General features: G+C 41.0%; 1 protein-coding gene across 2 annotated transcripts in view; it reads right to left on the reverse strand.

Annotated features, from left to right (window-relative positions):
• TASP1 (taspase 1) overlaps nt 1–25,251 on the reverse strand; it is a 172,261-nt gene that overhangs the window by 20,458 nt on the left and 126,552 nt on the right. For both annotated transcript variants that reach the window (XM_026653183.2, XM_026653182.1), the window contains 2 exons: nt 23,330–23,440; nt 11,039–11,112 (listed from right to left, as the gene is read on the reverse strand). In XM_026653183.2, coding sequence (XP_026508968.1) covers nt 11,039–11,112; nt 23,330–23,440 — 185 coding nt within the window. The remainder of the gene's footprint in view (nt 1–11,038; nt 11,113–23,329; nt 23,441–25,251) is intronic.

Raw genomic sequence — 25,251 nt, forward strand, 5'->3', positions numbered from 1 at the left:
TGGGCTACAACCCACATCCGAAGAAGTGGGTTGTAGCCCACGAAAGCTTATGCTCTAATAAATTTGTTAGTCTCTAAGGTGCCACAAGTACTCCTGTTCTTTTTGCGGATACAGACTAACACGGCTGCTACTCTGAAATGTGAACTAAGGAATTCTTTTCCTGAATACCAGTTTCCATATAGAATATTTTCTACAACAAGCTACCACAATTAACACGTACCATCCCCCACCCCACCCTAAATCAAACCCACAATTAAATTGCACCACAAGTACTTCCTGCAGGCTCCCACTCAGTTTCTCAACGTCGCATTAAGTCTCTTTTACATGCCTATTTTGATCCTGCTTCAAATGAAATAAGATGGGAATAAAGCTCCCATTTAGGGCCTCAGCAAAGCTAAAGATCAGAAACAGCAGGAGCAATTGCAGTGTTTAAAGCAGTTGAGTTAGAACACAAAACAACAACTTAGGCAAATAGGTGGTTTCCTCCCCACCAGCCATTTCCTATCCTCAAAAATGTATTTTTAAGACAAGGTAAATAAACCTGAAAGAATTCAAATGGAAAATAAGAGTAGTTACAAGGGCAATGAATTACTACTTTTTAATTGAAGCCCTAGTCATAAACCAAATGTAAGAAGGCAGTTCTAGTTTAAACTTCTTTAAGCCCAGAACTGGCAAATGTCCATCTAGAAAGCATTAGCTTCCAAAGCATAACTCAGACCAAGTCTACACAGGTTTTTTTTAACTGACTTAACTATTTCAGTTATGGTTTGTTTTTGTCGGTTTAATATTTAAACTGGTACAATCTCTAATTTTTATGCAGTTATATTGATATAGGGCACCTTTATACCCATATAGCTTATTCCACTAGTTTTAAGGAATAAACTATATTAGTATAACGGCTTCCACACGAGGGTGTTGTACCACTTAACTACAGCATTTCAAACACTTACAGTTAAAACAGTACAAATACTGTTTAGCCAAGCCCTCACAATGGTGTTTATGAGTTGTGACATGTAATTTGAAAGGTAGCAATGGGACTATACATACTATGGAAAATATGACTAAGGAAAAAAACTATTTTCAAAAGGTGTCAGTCTCCAAATAAGAGAACTCATCAACAAATACTTGACCCAAGATACCAGAATATCCTATAAAGCATTATTGTTCCTTTTGTTTCAACACAAATTAAGCTTCATTATATTTTCAACACCACACAAAACGGTTACCCTACAGAAGTGTGGTTCTTCTAGATGCGTTCACCACACAGATTACACTGTTTGTAAGCAAGAGCCCCAAGTACACAAAGTCAGATTCCTTTAGCCAGCAATGGCCACTGGGGCTATGCCTACACCTTAGATACTCTCGCTTCCCCCATCCCCCCACACCTGGAGGTATACAGGACAAAGTGGGCCCAGGGCAAAGGATAGAAGAGTAGGATCATTGAATCCATCTGGACAATCTTCTACAATCACTGGTTCTTCAAGAGATAAGTAACCATTCTCTTCTCACGCGACTGTTGACATGGATTTCCATCTCAGTGACTAACAAGCAGTTGTCAAAATAGTGTCTTGTAAGTGCATGATTTGAGCTCTATGTAGTTGCCCTACAAATTTCAAATACAGGGACATTCCTCAAACAGGCAGCAGAGGCTGCCTCAGCCCTAGTGCAACGCAGGGCTGGCAGCTGGGACCCCAGGCACACAGGGCTGGCAGCCAGGACCCCGGGCGCTCGGGTCCTGCAGCAGAGTTTAACATTAACTGAAACTGATAAGACTGATGCTTATCGCTTAACTGGTTAAACTTTTACATTTTACCCCCCCAGTCCAGGCCAATGGGGGCTGCGGGAAGCGGCGCAGGCCGAGGGATGTGCTGGCCACCCTTCCTGCAGCCCCCATTGGCTTGGAGCAGCGAACCGCGGCCAGTGGGAGCCGTGATCGGCCGAACCTGCGGATGCGGCAGGTAAACAAACCGGCCCGGCCCGCTAGGGGCTTTCCCTGAACAAGCGTCAGACCGGCTTTGAGAACCACTGTTCTAGAAGTCTGAGACATCAGTTATTCAGCAAATCGAGACTGCCTGGACTCATTTTAAATTGGCATTTCCACGTATTTAGTGCCTATATTTAGGACATTAACGCCTTCTCTGCTGACCCAGAGAAGGAGGGAAAGCAAAAAAAGGGAAAGAGGCTATCCATGGACAAAAAGAGGGCAAAACAAAGCTGCAGGGGAACAATTATTGAAGACTAGAAAAGATATTCTTGAAAAGAATTGGTTCCGATTATAGCAGCTCTCTCTATTTAACAAAAAACAGCCCTGATTTAAGTAGAATCCACTGCAATTAAAATAATAAAAACAAGGTAGAGAACAGTTTGTAATGGAGATTCTCTGTTTGCTTCCCTGGGTAAATGAATCCATGGAGCCTGAGGTATATATTTTTTCACCTATTGCTGCAGACTGGGACCTAGCCACATAACTATTTTCAATTTGCACCTTCTAGAATCCAGTGGTGGAAGCCAAGTTCCTCTGGTCACTTCTATTACAAACTACTCTGTGGCAGAGTTATTTTAGGTTGTTCATCCAAGTTAGAGTAGATTGTTTGCAGTTTTAGAACATATGCAGTTGCTTGTTGTAGCATCTTCTAATGGTTGTTTAAAAAGGGAAGGTCAATTTCATAAGGAGAGGTTTGGCTCCCACTGTTGTGAGGACATCATGGCAGGCTGGATAAAGAGGATGTGGACAATGTTTCTAGCTGAGATGTAGGAGATGGTTAGGGAGTTCTGACCCACTACACGCAGGATGGTCCTATGGCCTTCCTGGTGATAAAGACCAGTAGGGAGGTCCTGGATGTGCTGCCAAGGGAGGTGGTTAATGCCTCATTCCAACTGGGTGGCATGCTCTTCATGTTCACATTTAACAAATTCTGAGCAATGGACTTGCATGAACTTGAACATTTTGGTTAATAATTGATCAGTCTCCTCTCTTTCTGGAGAAAGGTATTTGAGATGCTTGCTGGGCAGTTCCAGGCACACTTGGACTTGATTGGTTCCTTTTATATCTTTCAGTCATGCTTCAGATTGCTATATGGCACAAACAGTCAGGGTCAATAATTTTCTGCTGGTTACAGACAATCAAGAATTGTCCTTACTGATTAAGTCTGATCTCTTAGCTGCCTTGATACCATGGGCCATCAGGTGTTCAAGAGGCTGTGGTGATAAGTCAGATCTTCCCCTCTCCCCTGGCTTAGTAGGAGTAGTTGGCAAGACAGTCCCACACATCCCTTCAGCATCCTCTCTAATATGGGTGCCCTTTTCCACTCTGTAGCACTGAATTCTGATACATACTGCTTTAGATAGAGAACTCATGAGGGGCAGGAATCTAATTAAAATATTAGCAGGCATGTAGAGGTGTATGACCCTTACTATTGTCAGAGGAATGTCCCATCTGGCTAAGGACAAGCTACTTTGCAGCCTGTATAGGGTAGTGTGACAGACCCAGATCAGTGGGGTACAGGAGTCTGGTAGAGGGCAAATACACTGGTCACTGGATGAGTAGTTTTCTGTTCCCTGAGTGACCAGAGAAGGGGCTGCACTAGAGTAATCAGGAACCTGCTAGAACCAGTTAAGGCAGGCAGGCTAATTAGGACACCTGGAGCCAATTAAGAAGAAGCTGCTAGAATCAATTAAGGCAGGCTAATCAGGGCACCTGGGTTTTAAAAGGAGCTCACTTCAGTTTGTGGTGCGAGTGTGAGGAGCTGGGAGCAAGAGGCGCAAGGAGCTGAGAGCGAGAGGGTGTGCTGCTGGAGGACTGAGGAGCGCAAGTGTTATCACACACCAGGAGGAAGGCCCTGTGGTGAGAATAAGGAAGGTGTTTGGAGGAGGCCATGGGGAAGTAGCCCAGGGAGTTGTAGCTGTTACAGGAGGCACTATAGATAGCTGCAGTCCACAGGGCCCTGGGCTGGAACCCGGAGTAGAGGGCGGGCCCGGGTTCCCCCCAAACCTCCCAATTGACCTGGACTGTGGGTTCTTCCAGAGGGGAAGGTCTCTGGGCTGTTCCCCAACCCACATGGTGAATCTCTGAGGCAAGAAAATCCGCCAATAAGCGCAGGACCCACCAAGATAGAGGAGGAACTTTGTCACAGTAGTTACTATAGTGAGTTAGAAGGCAGGCTGGATTGCAGCAGGGTCGATCTCCCCGGTAGTCGAGACCAGCCATAAGGTAACAATAGTCCAACTGAATCAGGAAGCATTTACAAGAAGGCCATGTACCAATATGGATGGACTAGACAGGCATATTTCTCCTTCCATTCATAAAGTTCTATATTTAATAGTTTCTCTGAAATAATATTCAGTAATCACTTGTTAAATATCTAAAAATACTATAATTCGTTGAGTTATGCATACCAAATAGTCCAGAGATTATATAGGGTACTTGAGGAAACAGACTAACGAAACTGAACAGTTTGCTAAAACAAAAATATATCTAGACCCCAAGGCTGCCTTCCATTCTGTAAGCTGTAGTTGTATTGTGTTTCAGGATTTCTTATCCTAAGTCCTGAAATTCCCGCTTCCCTTTTTAAATAAGCAATTAATAATGCTACACCACCACTGAAGAGTGTGCATCTTTTTGTTTCAAAGTTTTTTGTTTGTTTTTTTCCCCACTTACTGCAGAAACAAGTTAATGAAAACACACAGGAGATGAGCTACTGTTATAGGCTCGATCAAATGCCTTATTACAAATGTCTAACTTGAGTTACAAAAAATGCTTTTCTAAAAATGAAAGAAGATAATATTCTAACACAAGCAGTAGTGTCCCCAACATGAAGTAACTATTTTGGATCTCATAATGACATATAAAGATTAATCTATTGCTTGACTGAAGTTGGTGATGGCCTCAGGACCCGTGATCATGACTTGATTACATTCAATATGGGCAGAGAACAGTACCAAAATAGTTGGTACTTCAAAAGGGTTTATTTCCCAAAGTGAGAAAAATCTTGAGCTAAATTGACTGGAAAGAAAAATTTAGACTGAAAAATATGAATGAAAATTGGGAGTCCTTTACGAAAAGTTTGTTAGCTGGCCAAAAGTCCACAATCAAAGAGGACAAAAACTTTGGCTAAAAGCCCACCCTAGTTCGGTGGCCAAGTAAAGACAGCAATTAGTATATATAAAATAAATGGAAGACAGGGAAAATAAATAGCACTCCATATAGATCAGAAAAGTGCAGAAAATCGATAAGGGAAGCTAAAGACATCAGGGGAAAAAAAGTCATGGCTGGCAGAACTAAGGATAAAGAAGAATTTTTAAGTATACTTCGAACAAGAGATCCTAGCAGTGGTATGAAGCCATTACTAGATGCAGATGGTAAAATTGTTAATGATGCAAATAAAGGCAAAAGTGTTCAGTAAATAATTCTGTTCTGTATTTGGAAAGAAGGAGGATGATTTATTCATATAACACGAGGATAATTAAGAATTTTCCACTCCATTGGTAACTAAGAAGGACGTTAAATAGCATCTACTAGGGATAAACATTTAAAAGTCAGTAGGCCTGGTTAACTTGCACCCAAGATTCCTATAAGAATTGGCTGAGGAGATCTCTAACGTGTTGATAAATTTTTTATAAATCTTGGAATACCGGGGAAATTCCTGAAAATGAAATGTTGTGCCAATATTCAAAAAGGGCAAGTAGAATGACTCAGGGTAACTATAGGCCAGTTTGCCCAACATCAATCCCGGGTAAGCAGAAAAAGCTGGGAAAAGCTGATATGGACTTCAATTCATAAAGAACTAAAAGTATAGGAATATAATTAATATAATATAATAGGAATATAATTAATGGAAGTCAATATGGTTTTATTGAAAATAGGTCTTGTCAAACAAATCTGATTTCATTCTTTAATGAAATTACAAGTTTGGTTCATAAAGGTAACTACATAGATGTAATACCCTTAAGGCTTTTGCTAGGCATTTGACTTACCACCACACAGCATTCTAATGAAAAAATTAGCAATATACAATATGAAAACACATGTTAAATGGATTAAAAACTGGCTCAGAAATCTCAAGAACTAGTTATCAATGGGGAATCATCATCTAATGGAGGTGTTTCTTGTTGGGTTCCACTGGGATGGGTACCAGGTCTGACATGATTCAACATTTTTTATCAGAAATCAGAAAGTAAATATAAAATCACTGCCAATAACATATGTGGTTAACACAAAGATTGGTGGAGTTATAAACAATGATGAAGACAGGGCAGTGATACTGAATGACTAAGATTGGTTGGTGAGCTGGGCCCATTAAAACAAAATGTATTTGAATACAGCCAAATGGAAATGTATACATCTAGGAAGACAGAATGCAGGCCATACCTAAAGTATGGAGGACTATATCCTGAAAGCAGCAACTCTGAGAAGGATTTAGGGGTCATAGTGGACAGACTACTGAACATGAGCTCCCAGTGTGATGCTGTGGCAAAAAGGGCTAATGAGATGCTTGGATGTATCAATAGGGAAGCAGTGAAGAGAAGTAGGAAGGTGATTTTACCTCTTTATAGAGCACTTGTGAGACTGAGGCCTGGTCTACACTAGGAAATTAGGTTGGTATAATACATTGCTCAAGAGTGTGAAACATCCACACCCCTAAGCGACACAGTTAAACTGACCTAACCCCCGGTGTAGACACTGTTAGGTCAACTGGAGAATTCTCCAGTTGATCTAGCTACTGCCTCTCAGGAAGATGGAGTACCTACGCCAATAGGAGAGGCCCTGCCATCAGCATAGGTAGTATCTTGACTGAAGTGCTATAGCTGCGCTGCAGCAACATTTTAACATTTGGTAGACATGCCATCATACTAGAATACTGTAAACAATTCTGGTGTTCACATTTTCAAAAGGATGTTGACAAATTGGAGGGGGTACATAGAACAGTCACACAAGTGATTTGAGGCCGTACATTGAGAGACTTAGAACTCAAAGTGTTTAGTTTACCAAAATATTGAGAGGTGACTTGATTACAGTGTATAAGTATCTTCACCGGGAAAAAATAGTGAGCTCTAAAGGACTCTTCAATCAAGTGGTGAAAGGCATAACAAGAACCACTGGCTGGAATCTGAAGCTTGATAAATTCAAATTAGAAATTAGGCACAAATTTTTAACAGCAAGGGAGATTAATTATTGGAAAAAATAACCAAAGGAAGAGGGGATTCTCCATCTCTTCAAATCAAGACTGGATGCGTTGCTGAAAGGTACGCATTAACCAAACAAATGTTTTTGGGCTCAATACAGGGTAGCTATGTGACATTTAAATGTCACAGGAAGTCAGACTAAGTGATCTAGGACTAGAAGAGACCCTTAAGCTATTAATATTTTTTATATATATATATATATATATATATACACACACAAAATTATGATTTTAATATTAGTGTGTTCCTTTTACAATTCTTAATATCTTATCATTTTACAAAATTTTGCTACCAATGGACTTGCTGTATTGATGTGCACTGTCTGTGAATTCCTCAGTCATTAACAGCCAGCCTTTGGCTGGCCATGATGTGAACCACTTGACTTCAGAATAGACGTTAGCCCAGGACTAGTGAAGGCTGCAAAAAACTTAGATAAACAGGGAGGGAAGTCAATTTTATACTACCCACTTGACCAGCTTGTTTCTGGAGTTTTATACATGGATATTCTGTACTTTTATGTCACAAATACAATGTTAAATTTGCCAAATATTTACTTTTTTAAAGAAAAAAAAAATGATTTGCAATACACTGTGTTCTATTTCAAGCCTGGCTTCCCTCCTATGACTTAGCCTTACTTGCAATACAACAAAATTCCAGCCTTTATGACAGAAGATTTTTTTTTTGATCAATAGAAGTCGGCAGCCAAGGCATTTGTGGTTTTTCTCTGGAAAGCATTTGCAGCCACAGGCTCAAAGGAGGAAGAAAGGGAGAGGGATTAACTTTCTTCAATGAAGGTCAAAACATAATTTAAAAGTGAACCAAGAGAAGCAGCTGTGTCTGTCAGCCCAATCAAGATTACCAGCTGGAGAATTTACCAGCAATATGAAAACAATGTACACCAGATGTCAAACGATGCAACTGCGAGTAGGAAAACATCTCTGGGTATGGCACTGTATTGCTAGTGCTTATTACTAACCAGATTTCATATGACATACTAAAGACTTCAGCAGGCTACCACCAGCTAGGAACAAACATTTCCTCACAACCAGCTCTAGGAGCCATATTGTGTAAACAAAATCAGCTTTTATTTCTAATATAATTTAACATTTCACTTCTTTTAATGAGTATATTTCAGGATCAAAAATATAAAGAATGAAGCAGGTTTATGCATTCATGTTTGCTGCATGCTGGGACATCTGCAGCTGGGCTTGTTCTAGCTTCACTAACTTGAGTTTGAGAAACTAGATTCTTTTAAAATAAAAATCTAAAATAAACAAGAACTCAGTGACACCGCATTTCAGTTGATTATCCAAGGAAATAAGCTGTACATGTGGCATAGAAAAGTGTGCACCATTGGCCGCTGTGTCAGCATCTCTGTAACCAGCTGCTTTTCCTCCTTCTCCCTCAGGTTATTGTCTACATTGTGAGCGAAGGGGTATGATTCCCTTGCTCATGTACACTTACTCATGGTAGCTCTCATCGGTTCAGGTGGGCTTGTAATTGGCACAGCTCAGCTGTGCCTTCACTGCTGGTGCTGCTGTGACTACACTGCTAATTATACTTGCACTAGCTCAATGTGAGCTAGCAGGAGTATGTGTACATGGCAGGGGAATCTCACCCCTGGGTCGTAGTGTAGACATAGCCTCTGTTGGTATCCTTGTCTTTGTTTCTCTCTACATACAGTACTTATTGATCAGAGGAGCTCATCTACTCCCATGGTTTCAGATATCACATTTGTGATAGTTACTTGTAAATCTACCTCAGACAGAAATACAGGACTGCACAGAAGGGAGAAATTGTCCTCCTTGACATCCCACTAATTAAACACAGCAAAAAGCAAACCTCTTTTTGAACCCTCTCCTCCCCCCCTTTAACACTGCTGAACTACACCCCTGATCACTCAGACTCACAGTTACTGGGGTCATCTCTCTAACTTTCTCCCAAAGCATCCGGGCTCTCATCAAATCATCTCACCCCTCTAGCTGTAAAACTGATCCGCCCTCTCTCACCAAGTTCCTTCTCTAGTTTTGTTTCCACATCAATTTGCACTCACTCTCATGTTCAAATTCTACGCAGCTGTGTTCCTGCCTGCATCTCACCTTCTTCTGCTTTCCTTTTCACACTGTATGCTCTGCCCACACTTCTCTCCAGAATGTCCCATTTGCCTCTCACTCACTCCAGTCTTCTCCCCAGCACTGCCCCATGCCTGAAAACAGCTCGCCTCGTCCTCATCCATGGCACATCGCTCCTAGATGGCATATCCCTCTCTTTTGTTTCACTTTCCATCACTACACTCAACTATCATAGAATATCAGGATTGGAAGGGACCTCAGGAGGTCATATAGTCCAACCCCCTGCTCAAAGCAGGACCAATCCCCAGACAGATTTTTACCCCAGTTCCCTAAATGGCCCCCTCAAGGATTGAACTCACAACCCTGGGTTTAGCAGGCCAATGCTCAAACCACTGAGCTATCCCTCCCCTATGTTCTCACAGTCTCATACCCAATTATGTAGGCAAAAACAAAATCTTACAATAAACATCCAAGAAACTGCCAAGCTGATCTGAATTCTTTATGATAAAGGATCCTATGAATAAACTTAGATTTTTTTGTGTTATACCCTCTTCTCTCATTTCCAACCCATCACGGGGTATTTCAGTTTCTATATCAATTATCTGCCTAAGGGCTTGTCATCACACAAAAACTGTAACATCTAACTACACCAGTATAGTTAAAATAGTACAATCCACCTAGGATTAATAGCTATTCCCGTAAGTGAACGGCAACAAGCTATACTGATATAAGGCACCTCTATAAACTGCACCCACACTAGCAGTTGTTTCAGTATAGCTACCTGTTTCCTTAAAAATATCACACCTCAATCAAAAGAACTAAATCTGTATAAAACTGCTGTAGACGTTGCCTTTACATAACCACTTCTGAGAAAGGTGTTATTTTCCCTATGCATCTGTGAGGCACCATGCACGCCTATGGAAACTATGAATAATGATCACCTTAAATGGTGAAAAAAGGAAATACAATGTACTTGATGACTAGATACTCAACACTACGTACTAGATTACAGTCTAAAGTCTCATTCTGATTAGAATGCTTAAAAAAACAAACAAAAAAACCAAACAGCATCCATTTACTTCACTTATCTAAAAGCAGAAGAGTTCCTATTCTGCTTCACTTTTCCTTTCAACATGTAGCAGTAAATTTCTTTTGATTCATGTTTTCAATCTATATTGCTAGGATCAAGATCGGAAAAACAGTTTAATTAAATGATAAGAGATTTATCATAATCTAAATAAGCAAGGCTTTAAAAATACAAGAATGTGAAGGGCATGCCCTTGTAAAAGTCAGAGTTATTAGTAACCTCCTATGAAGGGAAGTAGGAAGGGTCTAAACATTATTTACACAAATCTAAAATATCAAATGAACACAGGGCACATCACCAATGAAAAGCACTATCAAAATGAGCAAGGGTGGCAAACTACCAGTGAGGTAGCTGATTTGAACACTCAAGTCCAAGCAGAATGCTAAAATACACACTGATTCATACAAATCGGTAGCTTTCTTTTTCATTAATTCATTATTACATCTTTTACTTGCAGACCTTTATAGAAGTCTGATCTTAAGGATGTTTTGTATTAACAGTATTGGTCACTAGCCTGGCCAAGGAGCAGAAAGTGCTCCATCAGTGGCAAGGTTGCAGCTAATCGAGTAAATGGAATCTTATTTTACGTCGCTTTTAAAATAATATTTCAACAGTTTGAGTTAATTTTCATGAATTCAAAATAAAATTGAAGTCATTGTACAAGATTTTAGGTCACAACCTATTCCTTAGGGCTTACCTTGGCTTTGCCATCCTGTGCTGACATATATCCTACACACATGCTCTCTGTTGTATGACTCCACAAGAACTCCACTACAAGGAAAAATGTAACAAGTCACAAACAAATGCATTCATTTTAAGTGTGGAAAAACTTCACTTTTAACAAAACCAGAAATTAAAGGGACAACTCAAACCTAGCTTAAAGTTTAGGTTTGGTGCTTTTATAAAAATTTAACAAAATTATTTACAAGAAAAAAGTAATTCCAGTGGAAGTAAGAGTAAGCACTCCTTGTAGTAGTTGCAAATAAATACTGTAGCACTAATAACCAGAAATAAATGGCATATGTAGTGAAAAGTAGCATGCATTTTTAAGTTGTATTTATTTATTTGTAAGGTAAGTAATTTTTTTTTTTTTACAGTATGATTACTAAAACGGAGAATGTCTCTTTAAAATTAAAATTCAGACATATATAAAGCATATTAATGTGCTTTATTTTTTCTCCCTTGCTTAACAAAAATTTTCAACTGTTAAAATGATTTATTCTTAGTACTGGGTAATCCCTATTTACTGTGACAGACTTTTTTCTTCTCAAATGTATAATTTTTGTGACAAAAATATCAAGTGTTTCTGCCGGCCAGAGCTCAGTTTCATAAAACTCTACTGTGTGTAATATATGTAGTATACTGAAGACTTTTTTAGATTACTTACCTGCTATCAAAGAATAATATTTTAAAACAACTAAATCTTTCTCCAGTACAAAATAGAAATCAAATAGATACTCAGAACTCTTCACCTGTCTAACAAACTTTAAGTCTGGGTTCAGCAAAATGGCCTTTGGAACATTTACATTCACCCACTAATCCCGAAGAACACTTTTTAAATTCAGACAATTCTAGGAAAAACAGGTTTGAGAATTTTGAAGAAGATATTGCCAGAATCTGTGCAAGTCAAACAATAAGAGAAAAAAGAGTTCTATACTTAGATACGTCCTTCACACTGATTAATTAGTGAATTTGTCAAATATAGTAAGAAAACAGGATCACACAATTGGAGTGCACTGGTTCTCCCAGATCATTATTTTCCATAGACCAGGGGTCGGCAACCTACAGCACGCGTGCCAAAGACGGCACGCGAGCCGATTTTTAATGGCACACAGCTGCCTGCCGGGGTCCTAGCTCCACTCAGCCCCCCCGCCCACTGCTCTCTCCTGCGGGGGCAGGAGGCAGAAGCTTGGTCCTGCCAGCAGCCAAGCTTCCCCACCCCCCCCCGCTTCTTCCCCCAGCGTGGTGCTTTCCTGCCCCATCTCCTCTCCCTCCCTGCGCCGATCAGCTGATCGCCCTTGCAAGGAGGAGGGGGGGGGAAGGGAGCGGACCCGCAGCATGCTCGCTGCTCTGGGGAGGAGGCAGAGAAGAGGTGGGGACGGGGCCCTAGGGGAAGGGACGGGGCCCTGGGGGAAGAGACGGGGCCCTGGGGGAAGAGACGGGGCCCTGGGGGAAGAGGTGGGAACAGGGCATATCCCTTCCAGTCCCCTGCTGTGAGCACCCCTATGAGCCGAGCACCCCAGCCCTCTGCCCTGACCCCTGCACCCTCTCACACACACCCAGCCCTCTGCCCTGACCCCTGCACCCCCTCACACACACCGAACCCTCTGCCCTGACCCCTGCACCCCCTCACACACCTCCAGCCCGTTGACTCTTGCACCCCCCACACATACCCAGCCCCCCCCATGCCCTGACTCTTGCACCCCCCCACATCCCCACCCCCACCCTGAGCACCAAACGGGAGCTCCTGCAAACATCCCCCCACACACATTCCCACCTGCACCCCCGGTCTGGGGTCCCAGCTGCCGGCCCTGCTCAGCCCGCTGCCAGTCTGGGGTCCCGGCTGCCAGCCCCTTGCCAGCCGGGGTCCCGCTGGTCCCACTCAGCCCGCTGCCGGCCTGGGGTTCCGTTCACCTAGTTCGGCAGCGGGCTGAGTGGGCCGGCGGCATAAGATCAGCATTTTAATTTAATTTTAAATTATGCTTCTTAAACATTTTGAAAACCTTGTTTACTTTACAAACAACAATAGTTTAGTTATATAATATAGATGTATATAGAGAGACCTTCTAAAAAACGTTAAAATGTATTACCAGCATGCGAAACCTTAAGTTTAAGTGAAGACTCGGCACACCACTTCTGAAAGGTTGCCGATCCCTGCCATAGACATTTCTAGTTTAAAAAAAATCTTGCAATTTTTTATACTATTGCTGTCTGTGGAGTTTTCTAAATACACAAGTGACTGTAGTTAAATAATCACCGTTTCTTTAAGGAAATTGAGTCACTGAATTTGAAAACAAGACAAACACTGGAAATTTTCAGCGATAGGTGAGGTAGGCAATTAGCTCCTTTTGGACAACTAATTTAATTTCATTTTCTAACTTTACTTTCCAAAGTGCAAAGAGAGACTAGACAGTATACACTTAGAATACAAAAGAATGAATGCTGATAACTGTTATAAATGAATGTGTGAAGTGCTATTAATTAAGTTTTAAGGATATTTTAGCCTTTATTGTCCACCATCTACATTCTACACAATAGCTGTGAATTTTACTACTGATAGCTGTGTGTGTTCATGATGAGTCTCTTCAAGCTGCAGATAGTGCTAGTTTCTAGAAGTGCTGGAATTAAAATCAAGATCTCAAATGTATGTAAATTCACTGCTCTGAACAGATTCCCTGGAATAGCACAGTTCATTAAAAACAAAAATGCTCAACCTACCTTGTATGTTTATTTCAGCTCTTTAAAAAAAAAAAAAGACACAAAACCAATAGCTTATTTGAATATCCAGCATGTGACATGTCATTTGTACAAAAATAATGTGTTGCCATCTTCAAGAACTGAGAGTGCATATAAAGCTCCAAAAGGAATCTACTATCTATGCTGATTTATATCTAACAATGTCGTCTGAATTATGCCGTTTAAAAATCTGATTCTATTTCAGAAATTCCCAAAACCCTTACCTCCACTGATTGAACTTTGAAAAATTACAATAGGAAAACATCTCTGGAGGAGCCTTTGACCTTGACTTGAAAAATTCAATTATATTCATTTTTCCCTATATAATTTTAAAGAATTTTTAAGAGGTGAGAGTACAAACCTTAATACTGCTCATTATCTCTTGAAACATATGCTTACAAAAGCAAGATGCATCAGTGCCATGTGATAGTATGACATTAAGATTTGTTTAAATTTTCAGAAAGCCAAAGCAATGATTTAGTATAGACAATGTGCTCAGGACAACGTCAGTTAGGTAATCCTGCAGGTAATTAGATATGCAGAAGGGCAAAATAATCTTAATACAAATCTAAGGATACATTCTCATCTTGATACAAAGTGAGTTGCAGATATGAATCTCCATAAATTGCCACTAGAACACATGATAAGGGCATGGGGTCCAAGGAAAAAGCAAATATCATCACTGAATAATGATAGTGACAGCACTAAGATGTTTGAAAGGGAAGACTTGTCACTATTGTTAAATATTGTTCAGACACAAGTCATTAATCTTGCTACCAAATGTGTTAAGTGAAAAGTTAATTTAATTCACATACAATGTCACATGCTGTTCTTTCATGTCTCATCATGCTTACATTTTAGTTCTATTAACTCCTTCATGCAGACAGTGTTGATTTCTTGGCATACTTCTCATTACATGTCAGTAATGTCAAGTTCTTACAACAGCATATAATCCTATTGCTAATTCATCCATTTTTTGTGTTGTGAAGTGTAAATTGCACTTATGAGATCTTGCATATGTTCAGCAATACCCAATCTTGACTCAGGAATTATATATTTTAATAGTTTTGACTTTTTAATGGTTGAACAACAACAAGTGGCCTGATTATCAAAGGTGCTGACCCCATAGAGGTATAACTAATGTCACTGGGAGGGATGATCACAGTCTTTGGAAAAAATGGGGCTATAAGTACATTAAGATGTTACAAAGTAAGAAAAACACCTCCCATTGATTCTGTAGCAGTTTTTGAAGAATTGTTACAATATCAACGCTAAGAAACCATTATGTGCCAAAAAGACACTCCTCCCCCCAAAAAACCTCCCTATGTCCCTGTATGACTTATCACCCCACTGTTCCTTTACATCCAATGCAGTGTCAGAAGAACTATAAGGATATATGTCATAGATCTCTGGTTTCTTGGGACAGCAAGGTCTGGGAAATACGGTAAGGGCAGTGTGCTCCATTGTTAGAAGAGTGAGACCTCTTTGGCCAGTTGAAGAATGTCAAATTACAACAAATATCCTTGAGACAAGGTGGGTGAGGTAACATCTTTTACTGGACCAACTTCTGTTGGTACCTTGTGGTCCCTTCTAATCCTCTGATTCTATGATTCTGCTGGTGAGAGAGACAAGCTTTCAAACTACACAGAGCTCTTCACGTCTGGGAAAGGTACTAAGGCTATGTCCACACTAGAGAGCTTACAGTGGCACAGCTGTGCTACTGTAAGATCTCTCATGTAGCCATTCTATGATGATGGGGGAAGAGCTCTCCTGTCCCACCGACATAGCACTGTGAACACTACCACTTATGCCGGCGAAACTTACGTTGCTCGGGGTGTGTTCAAGGTGAAATGGCCCATTAATACCCCAGTAGTCACAGGACAGAATGAGGAGGTTAGTGAGTTATGGATTGTTGTAACAATAAAGACACTGGATTTATGGTTTAAGACCAAGATTTTTAGTGTCCATCAAAGTTATGAATTTAAGCTACCAGGCTCGTCTTCTGAAAGTGTTGTGCAGGTTTCCTTGCTGCTATGTGCTAACTATTTATGCTAAAGTATCTGTTCGTCCTTGTATTTAGTACCTTTGAGCCCTGGTCTACACTACAAAATTACTTTGGTATAACTATGTTGCTTGGGATGTGAATAATCCACACTCCTAAGTGACATAGTTATACCGACCTAAGCGCCGGGGTAGATAGCGCTATGTCAGAAGGAGAATAGCTACCGTCTCTCACAGAGGGTGGAATCATTAAGAGCTCTCTGCTCAGCTTAGAGCATCTTCACCAGAAGCGCTATAGTTGCGCTGCTGTAAATTTGTAGTGTAGACCTGCCCTCAGTACCTTTCCCAGACTTGAGGAAGAGGATGTAAGGATATTATTCAGGAGAAGTGGGAGGGAGGCCCAGACAGAAAGAAAAAGGTGGCTAGATACGAGGACTGGAAGGAGAATGAACAGAGGAGAGGAATAGTTAAAAAACAAACTGCTTACGTTTGCAACAGGAGGTTCCCGTACGAAACAAGTCAACTAGAGCTGTATTGTATAGATTTTGTTTTGCACTGCAAAAGCTTAGCTTTAAAATGCAATACTATAAATCTAATTTAAAAAACTCCCAAAGACTAGAATTAAGGGCTGAGGGGGAAAATTACTCATCTTGTAATTCAGCTTCTTTGAAAACAGAACTCTGGCAGGATCCTCAGATTTTTGGATTTTATGTTCTCTAGCTCAAGAAAGATGTTGGGGAGTTTTGTCTAAGAACTGGGTCTTCAGGGAACTGTTAGTGGCAACCCTACAACCAATGGTCAAGAGCTGCCTAGGATTAACTGCCACCTTCAGAACCTTCCATTCAGTTCCTGTTTGAACAAGAAACAAAGGCTCCCTGGAAGAAATAAGCCAGTCACAAAATAAATTGAACAATTAGTGGCTCAAAATGAGATAGATCAATAAATATGATTTAAAAAAAATCACAAAACAATGTTGCCTTCCAAACACTAAAGGGAGGTGGGTGAAAACCCTGCCAGAGTATCTTTAGGGACATGCCCGACCTGAAGAAGAGCTCTGTGTAATTCGAAAGCTTGTCTCTTTCATCAACAGAAGTTGGTCCAATAAAAGGTATTACTTCACCCGCCTTATCCTCACAGAAAAAAGAATTACAAGGTCAGTAATCCTCACTTCTCTGAAGATACCATTTGGGCAAGATTCTCGGTCCTAGATATTAAGCAGTTTGAGGTATGTTCCAAAAGAAAGACAGCAGTATTGCTAGCAATATGAACTAGGCCAAAGCCAACATATTAGAAGCACAGGTGGCAATGATGGCTGTAGTTATGGTTGCCTAACTCTCCATCACAAATCCCATTTTCAGTTGCACAATGGTTGGCCAAATTCATCACTTGGGCTGAAGTTTTCCATGACAGGTTTCTACTTCAGGAGGATTTTTAGCTAAAATTGTTAGTTGTTTCACATAATGAGATTAGGGAAGAATAAAAAGTTTGCCTATGCTAAATTTGTACAAGCATTTAATTGAGAAGCTCTAGCACTTCCATGTTTTAGAGCAGGGACTTGAAATTTGGCAGGGTGAGGCCTTTGTGTCAGGAATATGCCTTTTGCCTGCCCTGTAAAAATCCACAGAAACCTGGCAAAGTAACAAGTCTTTATCAAACACCTTACAAACTGATTTTCAGAGGCTCATAAGAGTTTGGAAGCTAAATTCTCCAAAGATTCCAACTGCACTCAGCAAGCTCCAGCGCAGGGCTACAGGGGCTGAGCAGCACTTCCCTAGCATTCCTCCTCCCAGCTGGAGGACCATTGTAGTGCTGGGCATGTGGAAGTAACAGGAGGGAGACTCCTGTGCTCCCAATGTCTCTCCTCCCCACACTAGGGCCCAGTAAGTGTGGAGAAGGAAGAGGAGGAAGCTGCCTGAGTGAAATGCAGGGGAGGGTGGGGCGTGAGGAGCAGAGGGGTCTATAACCACTAGTTAACACTTCCCTCCAGCACCTGAAATTCAACCCAGGATTTCCAAGTCTCAACATTCCTCTCACATCAAATAGCTGTGAATCCCACTGATAACTGATACTAGTCATCCCCCTCTAGTAGCTGGCTCACTACCTCGAATGGCAGTGGTCCATGCTGGAGATCTAAAGATCCCCAACCTACTGATGACTCATGCAGTGGATGGGTGAGAAGGTTTCCACATGAATATCTATTTATTCATTTTTGCTTTGTTTAAATGCTCAGAAATTACATACAAAAAAACTACATTAAAACAGAATTAAGATTGCAGAGTTAAGCACTCAAGAGTTAGGACATGCTAGAATTAAGGTTGCCCATGCAACCTTTATTATCTATTATTATTGGAGTACTTAGAAGCCTCAGTCATGGACCAGGCCCCCACCGTGCTAGGCACGACACAAACACAACGGAAACTGCCCCTGTTCTAAAGAGTTTAATTCTTGTTGTTATTAACAACATACTCACATTCTATCACAGCCAGAATTTTTATGTGATGCTGGGCAAGCCGCAAACCAAAATTTGTCACAGTTGGCCACTATTTGAGAATTCCTCAGTTTCTGGGTGCCCAATTTGAGACACATGAAATCAGATTTGCAAAAGTGCAGAGCCTCATAACTGCAACTGAATTCAGTAGGAACTGTGCCTTGAATATATAAAGTGTTAGAAAAATGCTAAGTATTACTAAAAATCAGGCCATAGGTGTCTCAAATTAGTGGATATTTTTTTCAATTATATTTGATTCCTCAGTGCCTTAATTCTCCATATGTAAAATGGGTATATATATACACCTGTGCAGCTCACAGGGATGGTTGTGAAGATAATTTTATTGCTATTTGTGAAGCACTGACACTATGCTGATGAGTGCCATAGCAGTGCCAGTCCCTTTCATATTCTTGGATGGAGATTATCTGGGTCCCTGATTTGGTCTCATTAAGCTGTCTGAGTTTGACTTACACCTCATCTGTGATAATTTCTACTTCTCTATTCTCGATTCCATTAGCCACCCTGCCACTACCCCTAGGCTCCTTATTACCCTTATTAAAAATTGAGGCAAAGCATTAATTTAGGAGTTGGGCCATGCCTAGATTATCTTTAACCTCCAACCCATCTTCAATGTTTAGTGGCCCCACTTCTTCTTTCTTTGTTTTCTCTTTATTTATATGGCTAGAGAATCATTTACTATTGGTTATAGTTTCCTTTGCAACTTTAAACTCTTTGGCTTTTGGGAGTTCTCATTTCCCCCCTACATTTTCTAACCTCCAAGAGGTAGCTTACCTTGCTGATCCTTTCTATCTTCCATTCCTTGTAGGCTCTCTCTTAATAACCTGTTTGAGATGCTTTCTCATCCAGCTTGGTCTGCAACTCTTCCCTGCACGTTTTCCCCCTTGTTTGTGATGCAGGCATCAGACAGCTTCTGTAGCCTTGATTTAAGTAATTCCAAGCTTCCTCTACATTCAGATCCTTCAGTCCAGTCCACTTCCCTAACTAATTCCCTTAATTTTTTAAAGTTTGCCCTTTTGAAATCAAGGACCCTAGTTTTTTGTTTGTTTGTTTGTTTCTCCTCCCATTTAGTTTAAACTGAATTAGCTCATGATCACTCAAACCAAGCCTTTCCTCTACAACCAGTTCTTCTATGAGGTCCTCACTACTTACGAATACTAAATCTAAAAGGGAATCCCTTCTTGTTGGTTTGGTGCCTATTTGCTGAAGAAATCTGTCAGCTATCAAATCCAGGAATACCTGGGACCTACCATTATTAGTAGCATGTGTCCTCCAATCTATATGTGGGAAATTAAAGTCTCCAACAATCACACAATTCCCAGAAGTATTCATTTAATTTAAAATATGAAAGAGGTCGCTAACCATATGCAAATCAGATCCTGGAGGTCTATAGCAGACCCCAAGTGCTATCCCAGTGGAGCCTTTATCATCTTCCCCTCCTCCCACCAAGTGATTTTAACCTCAACAGATTCTGGGGTTTTTTTTTTTCTTCCATTCCATCACTTCTGATTTTCTTACAGTCTACCTCATCATAGATATACAAATTCCTAGCTTCTGGTTTATATTCATTACTATCAATTTCCCATTTCTTCCATATAAGCTGCCTTCACTTCTCCTCTAAGCCACTATGTGTTTTTTAAAGCAGCATGGATTTCTCTCAATTGTGGCTTTTGGGGCATCTAGTAAAATGTTCTTAAACAATTCACATTTTTCAATTTAAATTCTTCCTTCCATCTGATCTGGCTCAACTGTTTTAAGCATTATGAAACTAGCCCTTTCAAAGCATCAAGTATATATATTTCTGGTTTGGATTTTATTCTGTTCACACCTACCAAATGGGATAAAGTCATGATCACATCTACATAAACTACCACTAATTTTTAGTTCTGTGATCAATTCCTCTGTCAAGACAAGGTCTAAATAAAGACTTCCCCCATACTGGATGCAACACTTTGTTAGGAAATTGTTATTTCTAGTACTTAGAAATTCTAAGGCTGTTTTAGGACTGTCAGCACGAGACCTCTAGCATATGTTATTCAGATTGAAGTCTTCCTCGCCCCTATGATCACTAAGCTTCCCCCTATCATAGATTATAGATAGGTGCTTTAGGAGCTGGTCATACTATCCAATAGTGTGATTTCATGCTCTGTAGCAGACACCAACTAATACCCTAGCTTGTACATTGTCTGTTAGGACATTGATCCATAAGCATTCCAGACATTTTCTTCCACACTGTCAGTGACTTGGAAACAGGCTGTCGTTTTTGATAACCCTCCCCTTTTGCTCATTCAATCCTTCCTAAATAGGTTAGGACCATTGATTTTAACATTCCAATCATGGGAATCATCCCACCAGGTTGCAGTAATACCAACTAAGTCAAATTTTTGCTCATAAATAAGCAATTGCAATTCCTCTGGTTTGTTACCCAGGCCTCTAGCATTGGTGTGTAGGCAATTAAAGATTGTCTTCTCTTCACATCTTTTGGGTGTTTTGATTAATTTTGTTCTCAACCTATTGATTTTGTGCTGAGTGCATGTTTGTTCCCTTTTGTTATTGTGTTACTCCTTCCTGACTACTCTTGGAACAAAGAACATGTGTTACAAGATGGGGTACTGTATTCTAGATGTATTGAAACAAAGAGACTTTGAGATCACGGAAAATAACCAATAGACTCTCACCTCCCTGGGCTAAAGTAATCATTGGATGTATAAACAGGTGACTATGAAGTAAGAGTGGAGAGGTGATGTTACTTCCGCATACAGCTTTAGCAAAACAGTTACCAGAATATTGTGTCCACTTCTGGCAAACCCACTTCAAAAAAGAGGTTGAAAAATCAGAACGGTTTCAGAAGAGAGCTACAATAATTTCAGGCCTTGAAAACACATCTTATAGTACAAGGCTGAAGCTCAATATATTTAGTTTACCCAAGAGAAGATTGAACGGAGCCTACGTAGAGAAGATATTAATAGCAGAAAATGGCATAACGAGATCCAACGGTTAGAAGTTTAAAACAGACAAATTCAGACTGGCTATGTCTACATTATATACTAGGAGTGTGATTTCCAGCTCACATACACATACTTAATGATAGCTCTCATCTGAGCTAGCATGCTAAAAATAGTAGCATCGCCACGGTAGCACAGTCAGGAGCAGTGGTGGCACAGGCTAGCCACACCAAGTACAAACCAGCTTGAATCCCGTGGGTACCAACTAAGGGCTTGTACCATCACTGTCACTGAGCATGCAACTGCTGCCTTTGTCACCGCGGCTACGCTACTATATTTTTAGCATGCTAGCTCAGAGGACAGCGAGTTGAGTATGAGTACGCAAGCAGGGAATCACACTCCTAGCTTGTAGTATAGATGTAGCTTTGAAATGAGCTCAGTCAGAGTTACAGGCTTGATTCAGAAATTGGGTGAGGGTCTATAGCCCGTATTAATGCAGAAGGTCATACTACATGATCAGAACAGTCCCCCTTGTCACTAATTTCCATGAAAACCTCTAATTGAATTAAAAGACTAACTGCCCACTACTGCTGCCAGAAACTAAGCGTTATCTTTGGGCCAGCCACTAAAACGGAACAATAATGAAACCGTGGTTACATATGTAGGAATAGCTCTTTTTACAGACAATATACCTAGATATACATTTGGCAGGTTCTTTCTAAGAGGTAATGTGTGACTGGTTATCGCTCTGATTCTCAAGCTGCTCCAGCTCCAACATAAAGTTATATTAACCCGCATGCAGCTCTAAATTATGGACAACTAGCTATGATAGCTAAGGGACCATACACTAACTGTCTATTGGCACAGAATGAGCAGAAATCTGCTGCCCTGCCTTCTCCCATTTCCCCTCTCATGGCTTCTACACTGGGGTGCAGAGGGAAAGTGCTGGTGTAGAAGCCAGGATCACTAACACAAAGTTACCTTCTGATGAAGGAATTATCAACTTGGTAGCTGTAGCCAGATTCCACCCCTTTTGCAATGCTCAGGCAGCACAAAGGGGCTGGAACAGGAGTGGGAGATTTGGTCTCTGTGTTCTATTCCCACATCTGCCACAAGTGACCATTAATCATTCTGTAAAATGGTGGGACGTGTCTTCCTTCCAGAGTAGCAATGAAGCTGCAAGGGTTGCAATGTGCACAGATTTTATTACCAATCAGCAGAAGAGGCAAGACAAACATATGCTCTTCTGGTTCCCAGACCAGTGCAAATTTTCCTAGTGCAAAGAGTATTTTGATGGGAGAAATACAGTAGTAGCAGGAAGAAGAGAATGACTCATTTTGTCTGTGTGACATCTGTTTGGAGGCAAAGCAGGGGGGGAAGTCCACAGTGTAGACTGAATAATTAGGCATTTCAGGAGCAAACATGAAAATCCTACTGTGCACATGCAAATGTCAGTGCTGTGGCTTATCTGGATGGATTTTCATGGGGGCAGCAAAAGGAATTTCTGACCCTAGGAGTCTGGTGACCCTGCCAAATTTCAAGTCCATGTTCCAAACCATCATACACATTTTGGTCTCTGAGAAAAAAAGAGGTAAACATTCGTACAGAGCACATTTTGACATGCAATGCACTGAGCAGCTTTAACAGCAGGATGTATGTGCATGCGTCTTTCTTGACCAGAAATGTGGTACTCTATATTGGGAGAAAGTGTTTTAAAAATATTTTTAAAAAAGAATCCAAGCAACTAAAATGAAAATATTACTACTATTATCTACACTCTTACTAAAAAGGACTCTGGCTCCATAGACCAATACGGATCACATTTAAGTTCACAAATGGCAATTTAAGAGGCATGGTCTCACCCATACTTTTCAAAAACAAAAAATATTTACAACTTCCACTCTGTCCCTCCCCCAGAGCATTCCTGTATTTCACTGACAAATGCTTCTCTTTTATGCCAGATATCCCTATTTATGGCTTTCAATTGGTGGTAGTACATATGATTTTTATTCCAGCCCTTGCTTGGTTTGTGAGTTTAGCACCTCCTGTTCACAATAAAACTATACAAAAATCTTCTTACCTAGTAGAGTCTGCTTTTCTTGTAAAGAGTCAGGCTCTGCAGAACACCTGCAAGATCGAAGAACTATCACTCCACCGAGTACACCATCTTCATTGGCTAGGAAAGGTGAACCTAGGGTAGAAGTGGGAGGTAGGGAAAGAGTTGTTACTTGCAAAAGGATGTTTTTTTAAATTTGCCTACCCAGTCCCCTTTAAACTTGTCACCTAGAGTGGAAGAGCCAAGTCATGAAAATACTTCTAAATTTCATTTCTCTATTGAGAATTGCCATTATTTCTGACTGGTAAATGTTGTACTCACTTGATGGGTCGGGAAGACCTAGACTCCCACATTGTCTACGTGGTAAAAGTAACAATGAGAAACGCCAAGGCAGGTTTAGCACGAAGGGTTGAATATTCATTATTTTCTTCAGAATGGAAATACAACCAAATTAAAGGATAAGAACATATATAAAAACACCTACAAGCTTTGATCAGCTCTTCAAGGTCGTTTAGTATCCTCTTGCTTGGCTATCTGGTGCACAACTGCAAAGCTTTGATTTACTATCTCAGAATATATTTCAAACAAATACACCTCTACCCCGATATAATGCGACCCAATATAACACAAATTCGGATATAACGCGGTAAAGCAGTGCTCCGGGGGGGCGGGGGGCTGCGCACTCCGGCAGATCAAAGCAAGTTCAATATAACGCTGTTTCACCTATAATGCGGTAAGATTTTTTGGTTCCCGAGGACAGCGTTATATCTGGGTAGAGATATAATAAGATACAGCGTTTAACACAAATATTTCTAGTAATGAAATTCTGTGGGTGACTTGAATATTTCAATTTCAGTGGAAGTTGCAGGTGCTCAGGCCTGGTCTACACTACAAGTTTAGGTCGAATTTAGCAGCGTTAAATCGAATTAAGCCTGGACACATCCACACGATGATGCCCTTTTTTTCCAACTTAAAGGGCCCTTTAAACCGATTTCTGTACTCCACCTCCGACGAGGGGATTAGCGCTGAAATCGGCCTTTCCGGGTCGGATTTGGGGTAGTGTGGACGGAATTCGACGGTATTGGCCTCCGGGAGCTATCCCAGAGTGCTTCATTGTGACCGCTCTGGACAGCACTCTCAACTCAGATGCGCTGGCCAGGTAGACAGGAAAAGGCCCGCAAAATTTTGAATTTAATTTCCTGTTTGCCCAGCGTGGAGAGCACAGGTGACCGCAAAGCTCATCAGCACAGGTAACCATGATGGAGTCCCAGGATCGCAAAAGAGCTCCAGCATGGACCGAACGGGAGGTACGGGATCTGCTCGCCATATGCGGAGACGAATCAGTGCTAGCTGAACTCCGTTGCAGTAAACGAAATGCCAAAACATTAGAAAAAGTCTCAAAGGGCATGAAGGACAAAGGCCATAACAGGGACGCACAGCAGTGCCACGTGAAAATGAAGGAGCTAAGGCAAGCCTACCACAAAACCAGAGAGGCAAACGGAAGGTCCGGGGCAGAGCCGAAGACATGCCGCTTCTACAGTGAGCTGCATGCCATGCTAGGGGGTGCAGCCACCACTACCCCAACCCTGTGCTTTGACTCCATCAATGGAGAATCACGCAACACGAAGCGGTTTTGGGGGACGAGGAAGATGATGATGAAGACAATGAAGATAGCTCCCAGCAAGGAAGCGGAGAAACCGGTTTCTCCAACAGCCAGGATACGTTTTTCACCCTGGACCTGGAAGCAGTAACCCCCGAACCCACCCAAGGCGTGCTCCCAGACCCTGAGGGCGCACAAGGCACCTCTGGTGAGTGTACCTTTGTAAATATTACACATGGTTTAAAAGCAAGCGTGTTTAATGATTAATACTTAATTTGCCCTGGCATTCGCAGCCAGTGCAGCTACTGGAAAAGTCTGTTAACGTGTATGGGGATGGAGCGGAAAT

The sequence above is a fragment of the Terrapene carolina genome, unplaced genomic scaffold (genome assembly GCF_002925995.2).
Source record: "Terrapene carolina triunguis isolate 2854851 unplaced genomic scaffold, T_m_triunguis-2.0 Scaffold132, whole genome shotgun sequence".
Lineage (NCBI taxonomy): Eukaryota > Metazoa > Chordata > Testudines > Emydidae > Terrapene > Terrapene triunguis.